The sequence below is a fragment of the Armigeres subalbatus genome, chromosome 2, assembly GCF_024139115.2.
Source record: "Armigeres subalbatus isolate Guangzhou_Male chromosome 2, GZ_Asu_2, whole genome shotgun sequence".
NCBI lineage: Eukaryota > Metazoa > Arthropoda > Insecta > Diptera > Culicidae > Armigeres > Armigeres subalbatus.
In genome coordinates this window covers 268,341,919-268,368,963 of record NC_085140.1, presented here as the reverse complement: position 1 = coordinate 268,368,963, position 27,045 = coordinate 268,341,919, and the positions used below count along the sequence as shown (strand labels likewise).

Here is a 27,045-nt window from a genome sequence, read left to right as displayed (position 1 = left end):
TTGTAGGCACATTTAAGCGCTATAAGTTCGTCATACCTCAGGAATGATGGCTACCTTCAGAAAAAAGTTCTGGGAAAATTATACAAACGAATGCAAATGACATTTTACAACACTGGTCTCAATACACTTTGGGTTTGTCCAAAAACCCTTGGTAAAAGATGGGGCCTAAAACCAAGTATGATCATGTGGATATATAAAACCATTGTCAGTCCCAGGACAACTTACGCTTCCCTTGTCTGGTGGCCTAAAACTAATGAGGCTGCTGCAAGGGCTAAGCTCAACAAAATCCAACGCATCGCTTGCATAGCCATCACTGGTGCAGTTCGTAGTACACCCACTTTGGCCCTAGACGCAATGCTTCACCTGCCCCGGTTAGATCAATTCATAAAGCTGGAAGCGGAAAAAAAGTGCTCTAAGGTTAAAGAGAACAAAAACACTGCTGTCGGGAGACCTTACGGGTCACCTCAGCATATTAAATGAATTTGCCATAAATCCCGCAATAGGAATTTGTAGTGACTGGATGGAAACGGTAGTCAATTATGACTTACCTTACGATGTGTTCATTCCTTCCCGCCAGGAGTGGGAAGGAGGTGGACCCAGCAGCGTTCCAACAGGCTCTATAAATTTCTTCACAGATGGTTAGAAAATGAATAATCTGACAGGATCCGGAATCTATGGCCCTACAACAAAAATTTCTGTCCACTTAGGACAGTGGCCCACAGTATTTCAGGCGGAAATATATGCAATATTAGAATGCGTGTTATTATGCCTGAGGAGAAAGTATAGATTTGCAAAAATATGTATTTTCTCTGACAGCCAAGCGGCACTTAAGTCGCTTAATAACTACACTTGTAACTCAAAGCTAGTGTGGGAATGCATTCTGGCTTTGAAAAACTTATCCATACGCAATCGAGTCTACCTATATTGGATCCCAGGACATACGGGTCTAGAGGGAAACGAGATTGCTGATGAGCTAGCCAGGAATGGATCTAATGAAAGGATCATTGGCCCTGAGCCCTTCTGCGGGATCTCAGACTGCTCTGTAAAAATGGAACTGAACAAATATATGGTCAGTCAAATCACATCAAACTGGAATGCACTTCCCCATACGAGCCAATCCAAAAGGCTCGTAACGATTAACCCCAAGAAAACCCAACAACTATTAGGTCTCAACAAAAGGGATCTCAACATCTACACCGGTCTAATAACTGGACACTGCCCCTGCAGATACCATCTACAAAAGATCGGAGCAATCCAAACCTCAAATTGCCGCTTCTGTGACGAGGAGAGAGAAACAACAGAACACATCCTCTGCTATTGCAGTGCACTCACCCAACGTAGGTCCAAAGTTCTCAGCAAGCCCTTTTTAGGGCCTGCTGACATATGGATCTTATCCCCCAAGGACGTGGTTGGCTTCATAAATCTAGTCTCGCCAGAATGGTTTTTGCCGAGATTTCAGTAAAAGTGACGTTTCAGTTGCCGAGATACAGCAAATATTTTGCTGAGAATCAGTAATAAACGAAATTTTCTGCCGAAGTTCAGTTTGGAAATTTACTGAGATACAGCGGTGCCCAATTTTGCCGAGCTCGAAATAGAAAAAGTTAGTGTGTATCGTCGGGTTGCTGCAGGCAATGTTCTATTTACGCTTCCATACTAACGGCGACAAAATCGCTGTCGCCAAGCGATAGAATCGCGTCGCGACTGTCGCATCGCGTGTGTTTGGGGGAACCTTTATGGTCATTTGAATTTTGATTAAATTTTGCTTGTCCCGATAATTCTGTCCAACCCCTGTATGCACTTCTGAAGAGCGAAATATTTGTAGTTTGGCTAACCTTATTCAATATAAGGTGCCCCACTCTGGCGACTCACGTAAAAGCATAACAATCATTATCAACAGGCTGTCAAATTGCACTGTCGCGTCGCGTCGCATCGCACGTCGCGTTTACTCTGGCTTCGCCCCAAGGCTCTTACACGTAACATAAAAAAATACCATGGAAATTTAAAAATTGTAATGAGTCAGCATTGAATAAGAGTTTTCAAACTTTAAATCTAGAGTGCTTTGAAAATAGGTCGTATGTTCAAAAGAGAGTCTCTCTTTGGATCTATTCTCTTTCGATTATTACGAAACTATACAACAGTTTACTTCGAATTTCTTGGCAGGTATACAAAGACAATAGCTTTGTCTATCATGCTGAAGTGGAAATGTAGCAAAACATGCCAAACTAGCCGATATATTAGCGAAAGAGAGCGTGATCAAAGAGAATCTCTCTTTTGCACATACGACCTATTCTCGAAGCAATCTAGAAATATGTTAAAAAATCAAAAAACATTAACAGTCTCAAGAAATTATCTTATTGGATGAAAAATTCGAAAAAAAATCTAAAAAATCAAAATTTGAAATTGATGAAATACCGAATTGAAAATTTTTATTGCCCAAGATTGCAAAAACCCCTTCGAATCATAACAAGCCATGAAAACAAAACTATCGCACTTGTATACAAGTTGTAAAAAAAACTTATTCGGATAGGCGGCCTCCACCGATGGGGTTTGATGAAACGCTTTGTTCTCGCTTATTTCATGTTGGGGACCTTATTTTTTCGCACAGCTGTGTAAAACAAGTTGAAAGGCATCATCAGACCCAGTGCCCCCCGCAATTGGGGCCTATTGAAAGAAATTTATCATGGGTTGCAACCCCTCGAATCAGTTCATTATCGTAACAGCTACCGAAAAACGTCTCTCACGGCATGCTACCTATCGAGAGTGTATACAGACCAGTGGTGCGAATTCTCAATCTCAGTGACTAAAATTTGTTGGATATTGATACCATTCCCTCTTCACATTCACTTCCTAGCAGTGAAAACTGAAAATGGTTAGCAGCAACAATCAAAGATATTGTGCTTCCAGTTGAAAACCGAAGTGAGCTCTCGCGACGATTGAATTTTTCCTTATTTCCTGATGTCGCAACTGCATCGCGACTAGTGCGCATCTATGCCACCGCCGTGCGCCATGATGCGCACTAGTCGCGACGTAGTTGCGACAAAAGGAAACGGGAGAAAACTCGATTGTCGCGAGAGCTCACTTCGGGTTTCAACTGGAAGTACAATAAAGTAAACAAAAGACCTCTCTTCTCATTGCACACGCAGCCCACACTGACAGTCTATTCAGTTCACTCGATGCTGTGTGAATGCGACGGCCCTATATAAATGCATGGGTGAATACTATCACTTGAAAGACAATGACAGGAAATTTGTGCCGAATGATCATCAGCTTCAGCCCGCTGTTGGCAAACCGAGTTTGCTAAGCTATTCCTGCTTTGTCGTTCTGACTGAAAGGCACCGTCATAAGCAAAGAGGAGCAGAGAAAAATACAAAACAAAAGAATCACACTCAGCAGGCATTGTTGATAAATTGCACCACTGTTCGGAATTGTAGAAAGATTTTTTTTTTGCAATTTACGTGGAAGATGCTTTAGATTTTTTAAGAAAAATATTTCAGGTTTTTCGAGAAAATTTCTTTTGTATGCGCTTGAGAAAAGAATTTCCACAAGTATTGATTCTTCTGATTTTTTTTCTGGAAAATCTGTATTTGAAATTTTTTCACGAATTTCCAGTTGAAAGATGACCACACACATATGTAATTCGAATTTTGAGTTTTTCGCTCATCCACACTTAAATTGCAATTTTTGGAGTGCTCCCAACTTTTGGGTTAAATTGCTTGTCTGTCAGACATGATAAGTGAGAGACTTGCTCATTCTCCTTTGGATTCAAACCCTGGCATCTGATACTATTTCAATGTAATGATTATTTCTTGAAAGTTAAGAATGGCCTTCCATTATTTTTTATACAACAGCAAACAGATTTCTAATATTAGTATCATCATTTTATTGAAATAGTATAATTGACCCAAATTCTAAATTGTCTAATAGGAAATAGTATTTTGGCCATAACTTCTGATCCCATTGTCCAATTTGGCCAATTTCCAATAGCAAACAATGGGACAGGATTCTCAGTCGAATGGAGCTTGTTGCGAGTAATTCGGCCAATGCTAAGTTCCAAAAAGTTTGTCTACAAAATTGTGTACACATACACACACATACATAGCATAGCATAGCGGAAGTTAAATCCCTGAAGTCACAGTGCAACCTGGGCGAGGTTCAAATGGCAAACCGAATAAGGAAAACATTCGTAGGAACACAAACAGCGATAATTCGTCTGCCCGTAACCGCTGCTAACAAGGCTCTAGCGGTAGGCAAACTGACTGTTGTATGGTCTAAATGCCCATTGAAAGCTGCCCCGCCAGTGAATAAACAAGCGGAGAGATGCTTCAAATGTTTGGGCTTCGGACACCGGGCAGGGGCTTGTAAAGGTCCGGACAGAACCAACATGTGTTGGAAATGCGGGGAAACAGGTCATTTTGCGAAAGACTGCACGCAAAGACCCAAGTGCATGTTTTGCACTCCAGAGGATGGAAATGACCATCAGACGGGTGGCTACAAATGCCCTGCCTACAAGAGGGTGATCGCAGGTCAACAGTAGTGGAGATAATCCAACTTAATCTGAATCACTGCGAAACCGCAGAGCAACTGTTGTGGCAGTCAACAACGGAAAAGAGGTGCGATGTCGCGATAATTGCAGAGCCGTATCGAGTTCCTCCTGATAACGGCAACTGGTTGACAGATAGTTCGGGAATGGCTGCGATACAAGTTATGGGCAAATTCCCAATTCAAGAAGTGGTGGAGAGTTCATGTGAAGGCTTCGTGATTGCCAAAATCAACGGCATCTTTGTATGCAGCTGCTATGCACCTCCACGATGGACCGTGGAACGGTTCAGCCATATAATGGATCAGTTAACCGACAAGCTGATTGGACGAAGGCCAGTAGTCATAGCAGGTGACTTTAATGCCTGGGCTGTGGAGTGGGGCAGTAGAGTGACCAACACAAGAGGATATGTCCTGCAGGAAGCTCTAGCGAAGCTAGAGGTACGATTGTGCAATGAAGGCTCCGTGAGCACATTTCGGAGAGACGGAAGGGAGTCTATAATTGACATCACGTTCTGTAGCCCTTCACTGACGACAATCACGGCGACAATCATGAACTGGAAAGTAGTTAAAGACTACACTCATAGCGACCATCAGGCGATACGTTACGTATCGGCCAACGAAACAATGGTGGAACGCGGAGAAGGATGACCAGCGAGAGGAAGTGGAAGACGAAATCTTTGAATAAAGACCTCTTCGTCGAGGCACTTCGATCGGACAGTGGTACCGATATCGTAAATGCAGTCGAGCTAACAAGGAGAATGGTAACGGCTTGTGATGCAGCAATGCCACGTAAACTGGAGCCGAGAAGCAATCGGCGTTCAGCTTACTGGTGGAACGAGGGACTCAGTACGCTTCGTGCTGCTTGTCTCAGAGCCAGGAGGCGGGCACAGAGAGCGAGGACGGAACCAGAGAAAGAGGAGCGCAAGGCGGCGTTCCGGGTTGCTACGGCCGCTTTTAAAAAGGTCATCAAAGTTAGCAAGTCAGACTGCTACAAGGAGTTGTGTCGAGAAGCAGACGCCAACCCATGGGGGGATGCTTATAGAGTCGTGATGGCGAAGATGAAGGGTCCGTCGACGCCGGCCGAAAAGTGTCCGATCAAGTTGAAGGAGATCGTAGAGGGTCTTTCCCGCAACACAACCCGACCACGTGGCCACCAATATCGTACGGTGAAGAAGAAGAAACAAACTCTGAGTACCAACAAGTGTCCAATGAGGAGCTTGCAGAAGCGGCGAAACGCCTGCAGGCGAAGAAAGCCCCCGGTCCGGATGGAATACCGAACGTGGCGCTGAAAGCTGCGCTCGTGGCTTGTCCGGATATGTTCAGAACAGTGCTGCAAAAGTGCCTGGACGGAGGCAACTTCCCAGAAATGTGGAAGATTCAGAAGCTGGTGTTGCTGCCGAAGCCAGGAAAGCCTCCGGGTAATCCGGCTTCGTACAGACCTATATGTCTGTTGGACACACTTGGGAAGCTCCTGGAGAGGATTATCCTGAATAGGCTTGCGAAATGTACGGAGGTCGAGCGCGGACTGTTGAAGATGCACTTTGGGTTCCGCAAAGGAGTATCGACGGTGGATGCCATTCGGACAGTACTCGCGAGCGCTGAGAAGGCGTCCAAACAGAAGCGAAGAGGAGATCGATATTGTGCAGTGGTAACAATAGACGTAAAAAATGCGTTCAATAGTGCCAGCTTTGAAGCCATCGCATCAGCACTGCATAGAATGCGGGTCCCTGGTTACCTGTGCCATATCCTGAAGAGCTACTTCCAGTGCAGAGTGTTGGTGTACGGCACTAACGAAGGGCGTAAGTCGATGCGGGTTACAGCGGGCGTTCCTCAAGGCTCCATTCTCGGTCCAACTCTTTGGAACTCGATGGAGTCCTGAGTCTGCGGTTGCCCAGAAAAGTTAAAATCGTGGGTTTTGCGGCCGACGTGTCACTAACGGTGATGGGCGAGACACTTGAAGAAGTAGAGGTGTTGGCGACGGAGGCGATAGCAATGATCGAGAGCTGGATGAACGGAGTGAAGCTGCAAATAGCTCACCATAAGACGGAGGTGCTATTAGTCAGCAACTGTAAGGTGATTCGGCGGATAGAGATCGTCGTTGGTGATCATACGATTGCATCGAAGCGATCACTGAAACATCTGGGAGTGATGATCGATGACCGGCTAAACTTCAATAGCCACGTCGATTACGTCTGCGAAAAGTCGGCGAAGGCTATGAGCGCAATAGCAAGGATCATGCCAAACGTTGGCGGCCCAAGAAGTAGCACCAGGCGTCTACTAGCTAGTGTCTCGTCATCGATACTGCGGTATGGAGTCCCCGCTTGGGGTAATGCGCTGGAAACCAAGCGGAACCGTAGAAGGCTACAAAGTGCGTTCCGGCTGATGGCCATTCGAGTCGCGAGCGCCTACAGAACGATATCGTCGGAGGAAGTATGCGTTATCGCCGGGATGGTCCCTATCTGCATCAGCGTAGCGGAAGATATTGAGTGCTATCATCGGAAAGACACGAGAAATGTGAGAAAGATGGAGAGAATCCGTTCAATGGAGAGGTGGCAGCATGAATGGGACAGTACAGACAATGGGAGGTGGACCCACCGACTCATTCCAAACCTGTCAACGTGGATGAACAGGAAGCATGGCGAAGTAAACTTTCACCTGACACAGTTCCTGTCAGGCCACGGCTGCTTCAGGAAGTATTTACATCGGTTTGCGCATGCTGCTTCGCCATTTTGCTCGGAGTGTAAGAACATCGAGGAGACGGTGGAGCACGTGATCTTTGAGTGCCCCAGTTTGAGGCAGTTCGAAGGGAAATACACGGTTTAAACCAAGATAACGTGATAGAAAAAATGTGCCGAGAGGAAAGCACGTGAAATGCAGTCGACAGGGTAGCTACACGGATTTTATCCAAATTGCAGAAGAAATGGCGTAACGACCAAAGAGCATCGATATCGGGAGAACTTCCTTCGTCGGGGAACTCTCCGTCAGCGTAGGCTAGATCCGCCGCCGGGGACTAGACCAAGTAGTTCGCGATGAAATACAACCAGTTACGGGTCGTCAGGGCACCAGTGAACCGGACGCCCTGCTCCCCCGGAATCGCTGGACTGACCTTGGCACTCGGCTGGTTGGCGTCGGTATCGGAAGTATTGGCACGAGACCGAGTAGATTGTGAAGAATGAGCTGCTAAAGTCGCCGAGACACCAGTCACTTCAAGGTGAAGGCTGGGTACACCGGCGATAGTATAAAGGAGTGGTGCTGAACAGCACAACAGGCCGACTTTTCCGAAGTAAAGCATATTGGTAGTACCGGAGAAGTTTAGGCAAAGACACGAATAGGATGGAAAGATGGAAAGTTCGAATGGTAGAATCCATGAAGTAGACAGTTTATCTTGCGGTCCGAGGGGAAGCAAGGTAACAAAACAAGTAAAGGAGGTTTTTTTCCCTCAGTCGAGGGTTTTTCCTCCCACCACGTTGGAAGCAAATTTCCATAGAAGCAAGATTACCTAATTGTGGAAGGTAACTTAGCAGGCGTGATCCCCAGAGCCCAATTCCCCTAGCAGGCCGCAAGGGGAGATGGTGAATGTTTCCAAGCAGTTTTGCGAGGAAGTGCAGACGAAAGTGTCATAACTCAATAAAAAAAAACGTAGCGTAGCATAGCATCGTTACGGTGTACTTCGTAGATTGGACACTAGTGATACTCATGTTTTTCTTTTGAAATCCATATTTAGATTGCTTTCAGAAATCAAAGTGGGTGTTGTCCTTGATTTCAATCTAGGATTTTTATCTATTTTTATCACAAAAGCATGAGGATTACTACTCCTGGCCACGCCCATCTTCACTGTAACTTGGGAGGGGAAGGAAGTACACACAAACATACATACATATAAACACACAGAATAAAATAATGAAAAGTAAACAGCGCGTAAAACTTGAGATGCGGAAAGTTACACTATTCTACGCGGAAATGGACCTATTCCTAACAAGTTTGCTTACAACTTGCAAGCAACATTGACGATTCACGTCAAATATTGTATACATTTAAGCTATATCACGCGTGGAATTAAGCTAATAATGGTGTTCCATTTATGTGCATCATCTTTAGCGTAAATTCCAGTGGATTTTTCTATCTGTGCAGACATCACCTCAATTCGTCGAGCTGAGTCGATTGGTATATAACACTATGGGTCTCCGAGCCTTCTATCAAAAGTTTGGTTTTGAAGTGATCATATAGCCTTTACTTTATACTTTATACTTAGTATACGAGAAATGCAAAACGTGTAAAAATGATAAGTGGTATGTCTTGTTTCGCGTCGCGTTTTATTAGTAGACCTTAAATCCCTTAAATTCGTCATCGTGTTGGCTGAAGGATTAAACCTAATGGTACAGTTCTTCATCCCTTAGAAAGCTGAAGGGCTGCGAAGGTGCCAAATATCGAAGAGTCTCACTTGGGGCACCGGCAGATGACATGTTCCACAGAGTTCAATACTCCGCCGATTAAGAGTTCAATCTACGAATGAAGGGCCTCCATATTTTCTGCTCTCCTGAGGCGTCTCGGAACGGAGTCGGTGACTATGGCTTTGGATGAGAACTTTACTGCCTGTAATGGCATAACTGTCCCATATGAATAGGAAACCCAGCAAAGATGGGACAAATATGCGGTTACAGGCAGTTTATGCCAAAGGACTCTCGCTAATTGAGGGAGACCAACACCGGCACTCGTTTGTAGAATCCGGTTTCCTCGGAAAATGAGATATTCATTTTTCTCCTGAGTTTGTTGCAGCAAACGATGCAACTTCTTCTTCTATGGCTCTATATTTAAACTCGAGCTTGGCCTACTTTTCAATTTAGTATTCTGAGCATTTTCCTCAGTTATTAATTGAAAATTTGTCTATGCCTGCCATAGCATGGGTTATGTATGTATCTTGTGTGGCAGGTACAATGGATACACTATGCCCAGGGTGTTGATAAAGTTTCCCACCCGAAAATATTCTCGACCGGACCGAGAATTAAATTCGCCACTTGCACACGGTGGCAAAAATGTAGAATATCTGCCTCGGTGCAGGTGTGTGGAGGTGCTATTTGGAGTCGTAGCGCCCTGTTGTTCATTATGTGTGGCCTGGCAAGGGTCATCAGCAATCAACATTCAGTCGGAACAACTCATTGCGTTGTTGGGCGCCAGCTTTGGTAAACATCTGTTTTGATGGCCTGATGTTCGAGCCCACTATAACTTTTCCAGCTATATTTCTGGAGCTGTCATCCCTGGTCTCTCTGTTCAGCACGTCTTTTTGCAGGAAATAGATCCTCCGTCCTCCAACCTATACAGTTGAGAAATTACCAAAGTACTCACAAAATGCTTCAAGAAGGTCTGAATGTCTTGATTAATAGTAAATTGAAACTGGTCAACAAAATGATCTTTTTGTCAAAATATAATAAAAAACAATCCATCATTGGCAATGGAATGTCGTTCTGGGATAGTTGCTTTATCCCTAATCACCCGAAGCTGCAGCGTGTTCCGAATAAAAATTCATTGACGCAATATCCTACGTCATCTACATTTGTTCAGCTATATCATTTTTTCCTCAATCTTAATTTATTGGGTGACAGTCATCGATCATATTTTGAATTCTGTTCCACAAGATGTTTGGATATTTCTGGCAAGGCCGTCAGTTCCCATTGATTGTTTATTTTACGTTATCTGTCCGATTATTTTAACCACCAAGCTCAACGTGGCCTGGTTGCTATCCAGAATCTCAATAGCACTTGAGTCAAGAATATTGACCCACGCTTTAATTCTGCTGAGTAATCGGAAACGCCGGCGCGGCTTCCAATATATCCCGGTATATTGAGCTTAATGAATATATGATTCCAGGATAAATCTATCGTTGTTAATTTATTTTTGACTTGGAATTAGAACGCTATTCATGTTTCTCATAGTATGACATACCGTGAACCGTTAGAGAAGCTTTTGACTTGAATCAGTTGGACTTTAGACTTTATTTTTTTTTTCAAAACGCTTCTTTAAACCATCGCCATCAAATGGTAAAGTAATCATTTCCTGATTTGCAAATTGGTTCTGAAGGTAGCGTCGCCCATCGTTTGTAGTCGGCGACCCGCTAGATCTACTTCCATATCATATACAGTACGGAAGGTGATCCGCCAAAGACGAATAAATTTGGCGGGTCATCGGGCGGCATAGCCGGCGAGGCGGTTTTCTTTTGATTTGATTCCACAGTGCAAAGCATCATGACGAACGTACCGTCGACCAATGCTGGAGCCATGTGTGAGAAGCTGACGCACTTCAAGAATCAAGTACATACTGCGGTTAGTTTTCTATTGTTATGGACGGATGATGTAGAGGAGGTTGTTATGCGCAAACAAACCAATGTAGTTCTCAGCCACAACGAGATTTTTATTACTGTTTCTGGGCTTTACAACAACGGAATCGCGTTTTAATTGTTTCTTTCTGAGAATGCATATCTACAAGCAAATACTTATTTTATGACGCTATTCGAGAGTTGAAAGATCAAGACCTTCGCTGTATTGTGCCTTGCTGAATGCGTAGACAACAGAGTGTGTCATCGTCGGACTTATAGTTCTGTACCCTTTCCATCACATTAGAACTTGATGAAAAGTGATTTTTATTGAATGACAAACGATTCTTAAATGATTGATGGGTAAACAAATATATCAACATAAAGTTACACCGTTTTATGGCAGTTTAATTTACCTATAGCTAATGAGAATATTAAGCTACCTTTTTTAATGAATACTTTAATAGCAATAATAAATCTAGGCAGCATTTGAGAACTGATATTTATATGCCAATGTTAGAATTGTCATACTAATATCACTTTCTAACATGTAATCTAGATTTAAAGGGGACCAAATTTATATGACAAATTTTAAAATTTATAATAAATTTAATGTTTGTGATTTTGGTGTTTCTTAATTGTTAATGACAAACAATGTTTGAAATATATTTTTGCAAAAAGGCCTTCTTAATTTCGTATTTTTCAAAAGCAAAATTTAGACGTCGTTTCAGAATATACAGGTTAAAAGTAATTTAAATTTTTAGTGGAGGATAATCGATGATTTTTCGGTGAGAAATAAAAAAAATGCCAGATTGTCCGAACTTTTCAGTCGATTCATCTTCTGCGGACTAATCTTCCTGCCGTTCCTTACTGTAAGAAGGCACTGAATCGATCGAAATGTCCGGACAATCTGGCAAATAAAATGTTTGATATATAACTTGACATCGCGGCGATCGATCCGTGGTACAACTCGTGATTCATGCGACGCTGCCAGATACCGTTCGCCTGTTTACCGTCGAGTATTGTCCGCAGCACCTTACGCTCAAACACTCCGAAAGCTCTCTGTTCAAACTTCTTTAATGTCAATGTTTCATGGCCTTATAAAGCCACCGGAAGAATCAAAGTAGTATACAGCGCTAATTTTGTCTTCGTTTGCAGACTACAGGACTTAAGCTGGTTACGAAGTCCGTAATAAAAGCCCTATTTGCAGCTGCAATACGCCTTTCACCTCGCGGGTAACATCATTATTGCACGTCACTAATGTTCCAAGATACACAAATTCTTCTAAAATTTCAAATTTTTCACCATCACCATTTCACTACCACCACCACTAATGAACCTACGTTGATTGCCAGCGACCATGTACTTCGTTTTGCTGGTATTGATATCGAGTCCAATCCTCGCTGTCTCCCTCTTAAAAGGCGCAAAAGCCTCTCCCACGATACGGCGATCAATCCCGATAATATCGATATCGTCCGCAAATCCCAGGAGCATATGCAATCTTGTGATATTGGTACCGCTTCTTTGCACACCAGCTCTCCCAAACGCTCCTTCGAGCGCTATATTGAACAGTAGATTCGAGAGTGCATCACCTTGCTTCAATCCATCTTAGGTAACAAATGATGTCGATATTTCATCCGCAACCCTTACACTTGATTTCGATCCGTCCAACGTTATACGAACCAGCCGTATCAGTTTCACCGGAAAACCATGTTCAAGCTTAATTTGCCATAATTCATTCCGTTTCACTGAATCGTACGCCGCCTTGAAATCAATAAACAGATAATGTGTTTGCAAGTTGTACTCCCGGAATTTATCAAGGATTTGTCTCAGATAAAACATTTGATTCGTCGTTGATCGGCCCTCACGAAAATCTGCTTGGTATTCGCTGACGAAGGACTCTTCAAACGGTCTCAATCTGTTGAACAGAATACGGGACATAATTTTGTACGCCGAATTAAGGAGGGTTATTCCTCGGTAATTGGCGCACTCCAGTCTGTGCCTTTTCTTACAAAGAGGGCAAATGAGGCCATCCAACCAGCTAGCAGGCATTTCCTCGTCTTCCCATATTTTCGACATATGTAATATGGTGCAAAACTTCATAAAGCTGTTCACTGCCATGTTTGAGAAGTTCAGCCGGGAGATGGTTCTTCCCCGATTTAAAATTGTTTATTGTTTTTCAGCTCTTCAACAGCTTTTTTAACCTCATCTAGTGTAGGTGACTCCACAGCTTGTCCATCGTCGCTAATATTTATTCTGCTCACCGATGAACCGTCACTTCCACTATTCAACAAAGTCTCAAAGTGTTGCTTCCACCTGGCAGCCACTTCGGTTTTATCTAGGTTTGCCGATGAATGATTCGGCCGACGGATGGCGTGGCCGGTTGGAGGTCTGACGGGTGACGTTGTCCTTACACGACTTGCGGACGGATGTCCAAAATGGGTCGACGGATGACGGAACTCTTCGAATTGCAGATGGAGGGCTTGGCCGACGGATGGCACGATGCGGAACTCGCAGGTTTGCCGATGAATGGCTCGGCCGACGAATGACGTGGCCGGTTGAAGGGCTGACGGATGACGGAAATCTTCAAATTGCCGATTGAGGGTTCGGCTGACTGATGGCGCGATCCGCCGGAATGGCCGACGGATTGCGCAATGCGTGGACTTGTCCAACGGACGGTAAAACTCGCCCAATTTAGCCCAAAGAAACCGGTTTCAGAAGAAGTGTAGGCTCTCCAGCCAACAAAACTTTTAACACAATAACTTCTCGGGGGGAAATCGCTAGCGAACTATCCACTTTGACTACCGAAAACCAAGAAAGCATGGCTTTGAATTGTTCGCTTCCCGGTACCTCATTTCGGCTCCCATCCGTTCTGTATGCCGTAGCGTTAGCATCTCAGCTACCAACGAAAGCCTTCATGCTGCTACAACGCAAAGTTGTACCCACCAGAGCAGAGCCGTTCCGAAAATCGGCGGGGATGGAGCCACTCTATAGCTGTAGGCTGCGGGAAGGATAAGCGTCATGATGTTTTACTGCGTTTATTTCTTTGATTTTTTTTCAGGATCTTCTGGATGTTTTTGGGGGCAGCAGGGACTATGTCCAAGGGCTTGACGATCCCTCCCCAGGCCATCTGCGAGTTGTGGCGCCTGCCTAGGATGTGGTGGGGTTTGACAGTGGGCCCTGTTAAACCTCTATAAAAAGCTACATGTATCCGCAAGTAGGCTCCGCCAAAGCGACCGTGTGCCGCTCAAAGCGCACAAGCCCAAGTCCTGGTGTTAGGTGGGACGCTAAACAGCCCTGACACGACGGCCCTCCGACGAGACAGGGGTTTGCGCAGGCCCAATAAGCCGCCTTTAAAAACAACTATTACGAATGACATAGAAGATAATACGACTCGATACAATCGGCAACGACCTGGGCGACGATTAAAGGATCACGATTGGAAGCTTGGAACATGGAACTGCAAGTCGCTAGGCTTCGCAGGTTGCGACAGGATGATCTACGATGAATTACATCCCCGCAACTTCGACGTCGTGGCGCTGCCGGAGATTTGCTGGACAGGACAGAAAGTGTGGAAAAGCGGGCATCGAGCGGCTACCTTCTACCAAAGCTGTGGCACCACCAACGAGCTGATAACCGGCTTCATAGTGCTGGGAAAGATGCGCCAACGCGTGATTGGGTGGCAGCCAATCAACGCAAGGATGTACAAGCTGAGGATAAAAGGCCGTTTCTTCAACTATAGCACAATCAACGTGCACTGCCCACACGAAGGGAGATCCGACGACGAGAAAGAAGCGTTCTATGCGCAGCTGGAGCAGACATACGATGGATGCCCACTGCGGGACGTCAAAATCGTCATCGGTGACATGAACGCTCAGGTAGGAAGGGAGGAAATGTATAGACCGGTCATCGGACCGGATAGTCTGCATACCGTATCGAACGACAACGGCCAACGATGCATAAACTTTGCAGCCTCCCGCGGAATGGTAGTCCGAAGCACTTTCTTCCCCGCAAAAATATCCACAAGGCCACATGGAAATCACCTAATCAAGTAACGGAAAACCAAATCGACCACGTTCTAATCGACAGTAAATTCTTCTCCGACATCACGAACGTACGCACTTACCGCAGTGCGAATATTGAATCCGACCACTACCTCGTTGCAGTATGCCTGCGCTCAAAACTCTCGACGGTGATCAACACACGTCGGAGTCGTCCGCCGCGGCTAAACATTGGGCGGCTACAAGACGGTAGGCTAGCCCAAGACTACGCGCAGCAGCTGGAAGTGGCACTCCCAATGGAAGAGCAGCTAGGCGCAGCATCTCTTGAAGATGGCTAGAGAGATATTCGATCCGCCATTGAAAGCACCGCAACCGCTGCACTAGGCACGGTGGCTCCGGATCAGAGAAACGACTGGGATGACGGCGAATGTGAGCAGTTAGTTGAGGAGAAGAATGCAGCATGGGCGAGATTGCTGCAACACCGCACGAGGGCGAACGAGGCACGATACAAACGGGCGCGGAACAGACAAAACTCGATTTTCCGGAGGAAAAAGCGCCAGCAGGAAGATCGAGACCGTGAAGAGACGGAGGAACTGTACCGCGCTAATAACGCACGAAAGTTCTATGAGAAGTTGAACCGTTCACGTAAGGGCCACGTGCCACAGCCCGATATGTGTAAGGACATAAACGGGAACCTTCTTACAAACGAGCGTGAGGTGATCCAAAGGTGGCGGCAGAACTACGAAGAGCACCTGAATGGCGATATGGCAGACAACGGTGGCGGTATGGTAATGAACCTAGGAGCACGCGCGCAGGACATGCGACTTCCGGCTCCGATTCTCCAGGAAATCCAGGAGGAGATCGGCTGGTTGAAAAACAACAAAGCCCCTGGAGTTGACCAACTACCAGGAGAGCTGTTCAAACACGATGGTGAGGCACTGGCTAGAGCGCTGCACTGGGTGATTACCAAGGTTTGGGAGGATGAGGTTCTGCCGCAGGAGTGGATGGAAGGTGTCGTGTGTCCCATCTACAAAAAGGGCGATGAGCTGGATTGTAGCAACTACCGCGCAATCACATTGCTGAACGCCGCCTACAAGGTACTCTCCCAAATTTTATGCCGTCGACTAACACCAATTGCAAGAGAGTTCGTGGGGCAGTACAAGGCGGGATTTATGGGTGAACGTTCTACCACAGAACAGGTGTTCGCCATACGTCAGGTATTGCAGAAATGCCGCGAATACAACGTGCCCACACATCATCTATTTATCGACTTCAAAGCCGCATATGATACAATCGATCGGGACCAGCTATGGCAGCTAATGCACGAAAACGGATTTCCGGATAATCTGATACGGTTGATCAAGGCGACGATGGATCGGGTGATGTGCGTAGTTCGAGTTTCAGGGGCATTCTCGAGTCCTTTCGAAACGCGTAGAGGGTTACGGCAAGGTGATGGTCTTTCGTGTCTGCTATTCAACATCGCTTTGGAGGGAGTAATACGAAGGGCAGGGATTAACACGAGTGGTGGAGGACCAACGCGCACTGGGAGTTTTTGAAAGGAAAGTGTTGCGTACCATCTATGGTGGGGTGCAGATGGCGGACGGTACGTGGAGGAGGCGAATGAACCAGCTGTTGGGAGAACCATCCATCGTTCACACCGCGAAAATCGGAAGACTGCGGTGGGCTGGGCACGTAGCCAGAATGTCGGACAGTAATCCGGTGAAAATGGTTCTCGACAACGATCCGGCGGGAACAAGAAGGCGAGGTACACAGCGGGCAAGGTGGATCGATCAGGTGGAGGACGATTTGCGGACCCTCCGCAGACTGCGTGGTTGGCGAAGTGCAGCCATGGATCGAGCTGAATGGAGAAGTCTTTTATGTGCAGCACAGGCCACTCCGGCCTTAGTCTGATAATAAATAAATAAATAAATTCTGGATGTTTTTATAAATCCTGGAAAAATCTTTCAATTTTCTCATGAAATTCTTTTGTGATGAGCAGAGAAAAAAAATTGGATAGATTTTTGATATTTCCACTTTGAATTATTTGAGAGAGATGAGATTCCATCTTTGGAATTTCAACAGGAGCTTCTTAAGAAATTTCACAAGCAATTCTTGAAAAATTTTACGGCAAAATTCTTTGGAATTTCCGAGGGAGGCTTTTGGGAATTAACAATCATAAACCTTTGGAATTTCCAAATGAAATTCTTCGGATTTTCCACAGGAAACTATTCGGATTTTGCAAGGAGAATTCTTAGAATTTTCCGCGGAAAAAATTTCAGAAAATTTGCGGCATTTTTTTTGGAATTTCCGCGGGAAAATTTCTCAGAATATCGTTATTTCCACGGGGCATTATTTGGAAAGTTCTCGTAATTTTTAAGGGTTTGCCAATGGAAATTCTTTGGAATTACCAAATTTCCTCAAGAAATTGCTCAAATTTATTTAACATTGTTTTTAAATTCCACGCAAGATATTTCGGAATGTCTTCTCAAATTTCCTTGGAAAATTTCAATAAGTTTCCATGGATATTTTTTTCAGAATTTTAATGGGAAATCTTTCGGGATTTGGAAAGGAATTCTTCGAATCCGTCGAGACGATTCTTCAGAATTTCTACGGGAAATTCTTTATATATTTTACGGGAAGCTCTTCAAAGTTTTAATCTGAAATTATTAAAGAAATCACCGGAATTCAACGTAGAGTTCTTTGGGGTATCAAAGGGAAGTTTTAGGATGATCAGTTGGGTTTTTTTTAAATATCTTGAATCTATTATAAAAACTTAGCCTGTCTACCTGTTAGCTAACTGACAAGCAGTCAAATTTTCAAAAACTTTTGAAATGGGTTTTTAACATCAATCTATTAGGATCTATAAGTGTGAAAAAATATGTTGTAGCTCAGAAAAAGGTATTCTGTGGAATGAATAAAAAACAAAATGTTTTTTAAAATTCAAAAACCCAATTAAGAATATTTTCTAAATTTCCAGGGAAAATTCTTGGGAATTTCCACTCGAAGCCTTCGAAATTTGCATTGAAATTTTTTTGGACTTCCAAACATTTGAATCGGCTGAGAAAATTATAGGTCAGTAGCGTGACAGATTTGTAACAGAAAGGGGGTTTAAAAATGTGAAATTTTGGTCTACGTGGTTTATGGACAGCCCCAAATGTGTTTCAGCTAATTACGAGAAGGTAGTATTACTTCTTGGTGGTTTAAATTTTGATGTTTCTGTCCTACTCTTACTAGGCCGGGCTGATGATAGAGCCAGTTGTCTAGTTGAAGGACTAGGATTTTGACCATTAGCAATAAATTTATAGTTGTTCCGTTGTTCATATATCAAGATTTGTGTAACATCTGACTCACTTGATTCCCTTGCGTGTTGATCGCTCCTAAATGGCCCATCAAGTAGCTTGCTTATACCATATCTAGCTTCGCTACATCCTCCTGCTATTATCAGCTTATAAGACGATCATGTTTTGTCTATCGATCATTTCTACACTGTGTCAACATCAGCAACGGTGGCAGTCGGCAGCCTGCAGTAGCATACGCGATCAGCTGTGCACACGGGCGCTCGGTCGCGGTGGCGGCGGCGGCGGTGGCAATGTTTTACGTACCAAGCAAACGAGCAAGCATCCGTACTGCGTGCCGCCGATCGTCATCATCGTTATGCTAAAAAGCTTTAATTATCGTCTGGTAGCGGCAATCCAAGCGTTTCATTGTCAGTGTCGCATGGTGGATGACCTTTCGTTGGCGTCGCCGCGCAAGCACGTAAACCCCTTAGGCTCAGCTAGTTCGAGGATGGAGGTTTCTAATAGGACAGTTGTTACGCTCGTGTTTGTCGAGGTAGAACAATGGCATAGAACCGAAAACATCCGATCGGTTGCCACCCTGTGCGCCCTGAAATTTTGGCTTTGGCTTTGTACACCTCGTTGAGTGTACAAAGCGTACAAAGACCATCATTATAGCATATTTTGTATTTATTTTGCTTTCACGATGGAAAATGTCTGTTCTTATACCAGGCATGAGTTTGCAAATATGTTTCTTCACGTGATTATTTGAAGCTCGCAAATAAAAGCTACATCAGTGATCCGGCAATAATGAAGTAGCAACCGCGAGCGGTCAATCATACTCATGCTCATGCTCAAATAAAAGCTACCGCAATCGGGGGTGACAATGGGTCTGGGGGGTGAGAATGGGCCATCGATCTCACCGGCAGCCTGGAGGTTGTAGAGCAAAATCATTCAAAAAGGTCTCTTATATTTTAGTCTTCTTTCCCTCAGATACAATCATTCCATTTTACAATCATTCTAAGTAGTTGAAACAGTGACCCATTCTCACCCCCATTTGACCCATTGTCACTTCGACGGTGCACCAGTTAACTTGAAACGGGGATATCACAATTTAGAAATATTTTAATCGTAAGACATGCGCATGGCTTCTAAGGGCCTGTATGGACACCATGGGTTGCTATTGGTTTTGTACCAAGCGAAATTGCCCTGGTAGAAAAAGGTTCTGAACTCCAGAATGGTTTGGAGAACCTAGAATATTTGTAGAGATATTGACTGCATTTTTTATTCGTTATCTCTGTAATAGACCCATTTCGGAGAAAGAAAAGCAATAAAAACGTTCATGCGTGGTGTTGTTTTGCAATATATGCACCAATTGCCCAAATTATAGTAGGGGAAGGGGGGGCAATATGCCCTAGCTAAGCAAACACTGCTCTATTGTCTTATTTGTAACGCTATTCATGGGTATTTTTACATTATGCATCAGTTAAACAAGATAGCTAGTTGATGCCATTCAAAAATTGTCAAAAATCTCAATCATATTGATAATATTCACATTTCAAAAAAGTGGTGATATTTTGTTGCCGGAAAACTCATGAGGCAAAACGCCTTTCAGCTGGCGGCTCCTAGGGAACAAAGTATCACGCGTCGGCGAATCAGCATTCTAGTATGGATAGTCCGTGGAGACGCAAGTACTTTGTAGGTTATTGCCGCTAGGGCGTTTTGCCTCGCCAAAATGTTAGATGTTTCTTCAAAATGTGGAAATTTTCGGTTTTTCCGACCTTCCCATGCACTATTTTGAAACTTTCTTCGCCTATCCTACATAATTTTATATCTAGTTTTGTTACGGACATATTAATGACGGTAAATATGAGGGAAACCACAAAAGGCGTTTTGCATCGGGGGGGCGTTTTGGGGCCTCTTCCCCTAACTTATTTTGAAGCAAACAAATCGATTTTGTCTTGATGGAGTTTAGATACACTGGAATGCACTCTACCCCCCCTACCCCTACCATGTTTGCTGGTTCATATTAAAGCATTTCAATTGAGAGAACAACTACAAAAATTAGAATAGTAATTTTTCCAACAATCCCCACTTTCCACGGAGGTCAATGCTTGCCATTATCCATAGTTTCAATTTCACAATACTTGTTTTCATGAGTACTCTTATCACCTGTCTTAACCGTCTGAATCTCTATATTACTGACCTGGCCTATTTTTCTTTATTCTCATTTCAGTCTGTAGCCACTGTAGTGCGCTTTTCTCAATGCAGCTTTAATCTTCTCCAGATCAGTCGCGGCAATAATAACACTGCTGATTAGATTCCAGTCGCGGGCATCATTACATCATTTCAAGTGGATGACGATTACCATGCTCACCGGAGTCGTTTAACTAGGATCAACTTTGTTTTCATTGCCAATACTGAAACGCGTTTGTGCACAGAAAGTATAGTTTTTCCCTGGTCTACAGAGGAGTAGCTATAGCTTAGAAATCAATGTAAACTACATATTACGGGAATTTAGCAATCGTAGTTATTTGCTTGGAATACTTCTGTGATGCGGTGATATGAAACGGTAGTTCCGTGTCAATGTTCTCATAGGGTTAACGAGAATCAAGAAAAAAAAATCCACTTTGCAGTGTACGTGAAGTGCTGTGTGGATCACAGATCAGAAAAGTGCCTTGGGATACATCACGAGTTGTGAGTTTCAGATGCAGTGGTGACAAAGCAAGTGTGTCGAGGAGTTATTAGATAGACATACTGCTGCGAGCCATGGATATCACGTTCGACAACATCAACTACACCGTTTCGGTGGGCAAAAAAGGTAAGTTTGATAGATAATAATCAGTGAATCATTGGCAAAGGTATATTTGTTTTGAGACCTCAAACCCACTAAAAACAGGGATTGTTTGAACAAGTACTGGTCTGATTTTTGTAGTTGATCTCTCGAGTGGAAAGCTTTAATTTGAAGCAGCGAACATGATAAGGGTAGTGGGGCTAAGGTGGGCTGTTTTAAAACATGAATTGACTATTTAACAGCGAAATTTTAGCCAAACTCTGTGTGCTTTCCCAAATTTCAAGTTTGAGGTAATTTAGACATTGTGGCATATAATTTTTAGTTTCATTTTTTTTCTGCGCTTATATGTTTATTATGGGGGTAAATGAGTTATGGCACTAGGAGGTAAAATAAGCAAAGTTCTAACAGAGAAATGGAGACAAACTAGCATATGGTTCGACCTGAAACACTTCAATTGTCAGTGAAACAGGAATTATTCATAAAATAGATTGCGATTGATAAGAAGGGGGCGAGGGGTGGAAAGAAAGGGTGATCTGGTCAGTTACGCTTCTCGTACAAAAATACCACAAAGTAGAAGGATACACAGAAACCCATTAATATGAACATAAATGTTAAGGCCATAATAATGCAATTTTTTATAGGGGAGAGTATGGTATAAAATGAATTCATGGGAAATTTGGCTATTTATTTAAAATCATTTGCACTACATTTCAGGGCGAACTTTTCCATACTACGCATCGTGGTCATGGAAATGGCCATATGTCAGATATTTCGCAACCGATCTGTGATATTAATATGTCAAATAACTCATATCTGAAACTCGATTATGCATATGCACAACATGTAATAGATTTAGTTTGGAAAAGGTATTGGCGGAAAACCGCCCTTTCGGTGGGGTTTGATCCCACGAAAGCAGTACGTTAGACAGATGCTTTCCCTACTAAGCTACGAAGGACCTCCGTCGTCCTCCGCAGCTTAGCGGGTACTGATGAAACCAAATTCCCAGCACCGGGCATCAGCCGAACTCTCGCAATACATTTTCAGAACTAACTCCTTCATATGTATTTTGGTACAAATGCCAACCAAGTAGGATGAGTATTTTGTATTGTCCGGCTCCTATACACTTGCTTCATCAGCAACGGCGATCAATGAAGTAGGGTTGTTTGAGGTTGTGCCAGTTGGTCGTCAGATCCTGACCCGACCACATAAGCGAAGAGAGATCGCCACTCGAGTTCAGTAAATTCAAAGATAATTGCCTATATGCCACTCCGGGTGGCTTAATACCCGGCATATAGGAAATTAGCTTTGAATGTACTCAATAAAAGCTCTAGTCTCTGTAATAAAAAATATAACAATGTACGTGAAAACATATAAGCGCACAAAAAAGCAGGATTTTTGACATGCCCTCAAATAATCTGGAATTTCTCCGGTGTAAAGGCGATCAGAACGGTAAGAACCAGTTTTCCAGAACTAGATGAAGCTCCTGTCGAGCGCTGCTAACACCAACGAAACCGGTTGATATTTCATAGAATAATGCACAGTTGGAAAAATCCACTGAAATTTACGCTGAAAATCATGCACATAAATGGAACGTCATTATTAGCGTACTTCCACACGAGAAGTAGCCTAAATATATACAATATTTGACGTGAATCGTCGATATTGCATACAAGTTGTAAGCAATATTGTTAGGAAGAGGGCCATTTCAGCGTAGAATAGCGTAAATTTCCGCATGTCAAGTTTTACGCGCTGTTTATTTTTCATTATTTTTTTCTGTGTGGCCATTTGAATTTTGATAAAATTATGCATGCCCTGATCATTTTGTTCCACCCTATTACTAAAACAAATGATTCATACTCGTCAGATAACATTTTGGATATTATTAAGAATACCTACCTATGTGTTTGGTTTAAAATATATTAACCGATTTTTAAGCTTTACTCAAAAGATTGTTCATTTTACCCCACGGCGTGATCATTTTACCCAGCCCTAAAAAAATAGAATTATCTTAGACTAATTTCAAATGATTAAAATAACATATTGAAATACTTTTTTTCCCATCAAGTTTTGATAACATATAAGAAAAGCTTCGACACACTTGCATAGAACAATGCCATTTCTTAGGATTACTTCCACCGCCCCAACAATGATGATACCAAAAGCGACATAATGCACGGTTCAAGACGACAAGGGCTGCATTTTCAAGTTCAGGAAGCATTTGACATTTTTCGGACAGGTTCACTAAAGCACCAATTTTGACATTATCTATGTGTTTTCCATCTTTCCTAATGCCCAAATCACCAAATAAAATATTTGGTATGACAATAGTTTGGCGAAAAATAAGTTATTGACTGACAATTCGGCAACAACATTTCTAAAGGCAGTATCGGAAGTTTCTCCAGGATTTGTCTGGAAGTTCCTCCAGGATTTCATCCGAAAGGACTTCCAGGGTTTCGTGCAGAAGTTTCATTAGGATTTCGTCCGGAAATTCTTTCAGAATATCGTCTGGAAGTTCCTCCAGGATTTCGTCCACAAGTTCTTCCACGATTTCGTTCGGAAGTTTCTCCAGGATTTCGTCAGAAAGATCCTCCAGGATTTCATCCAGGATTTCGTCCAGAAGTTCTTCCACGATTTCGCCCAGAAGTTTCTCCAGCATTTTGTCCGGCAGTTTCCCAGGGTTTCGTCCGGAAGTTCGTTCTGGATTTCGTCCGAAAGATCCTCCAGGATTTCGTCTGGAAGTTCTTCCAGGATGTCGTCTGGAAGTTCCTCCAAGATGTCGTCCGGAAGATCCTCCTGGATTTCGTCCGGAAGTTCCTTCAGAATTTCGTCCGGGAATTCCTCCACGATTTCGTTGGGAAGTTCCTCCATGATTTTGTCCGGAAGTTGCTCCAGGTTTTCGTCCAAAAGTTCCTCCAGGATTTTGTCTGGCAGTTCCTCCAGAACATCTTCCGGAAGTTCCTCCAGGATTTTATCCGAAAGTTCCCCAGAATTTCGCCCAGAGGTTCCTCGAGAATTCCATCCGGAAGTTCCTCCAGGATTTCGTCCGAAGGTGTCTCCAGGATCTCGTGTGGAAGTTGCTCTATGATTTGGTCCGGAAGTTCCTCCAGGGTTTCGTCCAGAAGTTCCTCGAGGATTTCGTCTGGAAGTCCCTCCAGGACTTTGTCCGGAAGTTCCTGAAGGATTTTGTCCAAAAGTTCCTCCATGATTTCGACCGGAAGTTCCTCCGAGATTTCGTCTGGAAATAACTCCAGGATTTCGTCCGAAAATTCCTCCGGGATTTCCTACAAAATTTCTCCAAGAAGTTTTTTTTAAGAATTTTCTCGTCAGTTTTTTCTGGATTTCCTTCATAAGATTTTCATGGAGTTTGTCCGAAAGCTTCTCAGATATTTTCTTCAATTAGGAAAGTTTTGATCACTGCGTGACTTTCATTCATTTATTCACACTAAGGCCGAAGTGGCCTGTGCGGTATATAAGAGTCTTCTCCATTCGGCTCGATCCATGGCTACACGTTGCCAACCACGCAGTCTACGGAGGGTCCGCAAGTCATCTTCCACCTGAACGATCCACCTTGCCCACTGCGCACCTCGCCTTCTTGTGCCCGTCGGATCGTTGTCGAGAACCATTTTCACCAGGTTACTGTCCGACATTCTGGCTACGTGCCCGGCCCACCGCAGTCATTCGATTTTCACGGTGTGAACGATACCCAAGTAACCATGAAGCTATATATGTTTGCAAATAATACAGCAATTAAAGTTGACTTAAAGTGGAAAAAGGCCCTTTTACGACCGAAGTAATGCCTAATTTCTTCGACATGTTGAAATAAAGCATAGGTAATGTATCGCTGCATTCGTAATGCTGAAGTAGTGTATCGTAGCCTGACAGTTGATGAATAAATGCATCTTTACATCGGTAAAACTGATCTAATGCTATTAGCATTTAATATGCTGATTTTTGATTGATAAGATGCTTTAATTAATGCTTGGTGGTTACTTGGGTAGATGGTTCTCCCAACAGCTGATGCAACTCGTGGTTCATTCGCCTCCTCCACGTACCGTCCGCCATCTGCACCCTACCATAGATGGTACGCAGCACTTTCCTTTCCAAAACTCCAAGTGCGCGTTGGTCCTCCACGAGCATCGTCCAGGTCTTGTGTCCGTAGAGGACTACCGGTCTAATGAACGTTTTGTAGATTGTCAGTTTGGTACGGCGGCGAACTCTATTCGATCGGAGCGTCTTGTGGAGTCTCGAGAATGCCCCTGAAACTCGAACTACGCACATCACCCGATCCATCGTCGCTTTGATCAACCGTGTCAGTTTATCCGGAAATCCGTTGTATTCGCGGCATTTCTGCAATACTTGGCGAATGGCGAACACCTGGTCCGTGGTGAAGCGTTCGCCTATAAAACCCGCCTGGTACTGCCCCACGAACTCCCTTGCAATTGGTGCTAGTCGACGGCATAAAATTTGGGAGAGTACCTTGTAGGCGGCGTGATTGCGCGGTAGTTGCTACAATCCAGCTTATCGCCCTTTTTGTAGATGGGACACACGACACCTTCCATCCACTCCTGCGGCAAAACTTCCTCCTCCCAAATCTTGGTAATGACTTAGTGCAGCGCTCTAGCCAGTGCCTCACCACCGTGTTCAACCCTTATGCGGCCGACGGGGTACCCGTGTTCCTTTTTCAAATTCAAGTGGTGATATTTCAATGAATTTTTATAGCTGAAAGCTGAGACTCGGTGACATCTAAGAACTCCATAAAATGTAGCATCTGTGAGAAAATCACGTTGATACAGTGAGGAGGGACGTGGGGAGGGGCATCTGATTTTTTTTACCACGTGAACAGGGTACCCGTGTTCCACTAAATTGATATTTTCATAACTTTAACAATTTTCAACCGATTTAGATAATTTTGACAGTTTTGGAAACAGAAACTCATATACTTTTTGCCCATAGTCATGGTTAACAGCTTTTGTCGATGGTTATTGTTGTTCTTGTTCTTGTTGCTGTCGAGGACTCCAGGTAGTCTACGAACTCCATAGAGTCAAGGTATGGGGTTCGACATTGGTAACGGAGGCAGTTATTGAAGAAAAAACAAGTTGTGTCACGCCTTCATGGTATTTGTTTGTATTCTAAGTAGTTCTTGTTGTCATTGGTTCCAGGTAGTCTATGAACTCCATAGAGTCGAGATCTGTGGATCAATCTTCGTAATGGAGGCAGTTATTGAAGAATAAACATGTTTTGTGACCTCTTCTTGGTATATGTTTGTATTCCAAGTAGTTCTTGTTGTCGTGGGCTCCAGGTAATCTACGAACTCCATAGATTCAAGGTCTGTGGATCAACCTCCGTATTGGAGGCAGTTATTGAAGAATAAACCAGTTGTGTGACCCCTTCTTGGTATATGTTTGTATTTCATGTATTTCTTGTTGTTGTTGTGGGCTCCAGGTAGTCTACAAACTCCATAGAGTCAAGGTCGGTGGATCAACCTCCGTAACGGATGCAGTTATTGAAGAACAACTGGGAGGGACGGAAGGTAGCGGTTTTCCTCCAATACCTTTTCCGAACTTAATCTATTACATGTTGTGCATATGCATAATCGAGTTTCAGACATAGTAATTAATTTCCACTCAATACTCGGGTGGCTCAATACTCGGGTGGCTCAATACTCGGGTGGCTCAATACTCGGAACATAGGCAATTAACTTTGAGTGTACTGAACTCGAAAGGCGATCTTTCTTCGCTTATGTGGTCGGGTTGGGATCTGACGACCAACTGGCCCAATCTCATACAACCCTACTTCATCGAGCGCCGTTGGTGATGAAGCAAGTGTGTAGGAGCCAGATAACGCTAAATACTCATCCTACTTGGTTGGCATTGTACAAAAACATATATTAGAGAGTTAGTTCTGAGAATGTATTGCGAGAGTTCGGCTACATGCCCGGTGCTGTGAATTTGGTTTCATCAGTACTCGCTAAGCTGCGGAGGACGACGGAGGTCCTTCGTAGCTTAGTAGGGAAAACACCTGTCTAGCGTACTGGTTTCGTTGGATCAAACCCCACCGAAGTTCTCTAGATCAATTTCCGTAATGGAAGCAGTTGTCGAAGAATAAACAAGTTTTGTGACTCCATCTTGG

The 27,045-nt window shown here is 43.8% G+C and overlaps 1 protein-coding gene across 2 annotated transcripts in view; it reads left to right on the top strand.

Moving 5' to 3' along the window:
• The window catches only part of LOC134212202 (ATP-binding cassette sub-family G member 1), a 220,071-nt gene that overhangs the window by 26,615 nt on the left and 166,411 nt on the right, over positions 1–27,045 (top strand). Inside the window, exons 2-3 of one of the 2 annotated variants that reach the window (XM_062689850.1) lie at positions 20,359–20,694; positions 20,759–20,943. In XM_062689850.1, the coding sequence (XP_062545834.1) occupies positions 20,892–20,943 (52 nt within the window). In that variant the 5' untranslated portion in view covers positions 20,359–20,694; positions 20,759–20,891. Of the gene's footprint in view, positions 1–20,358; positions 20,944–27,045 lie in introns of both variants that reach the window. The other variant, XM_062689848.1, reaches the window with a different exon arrangement.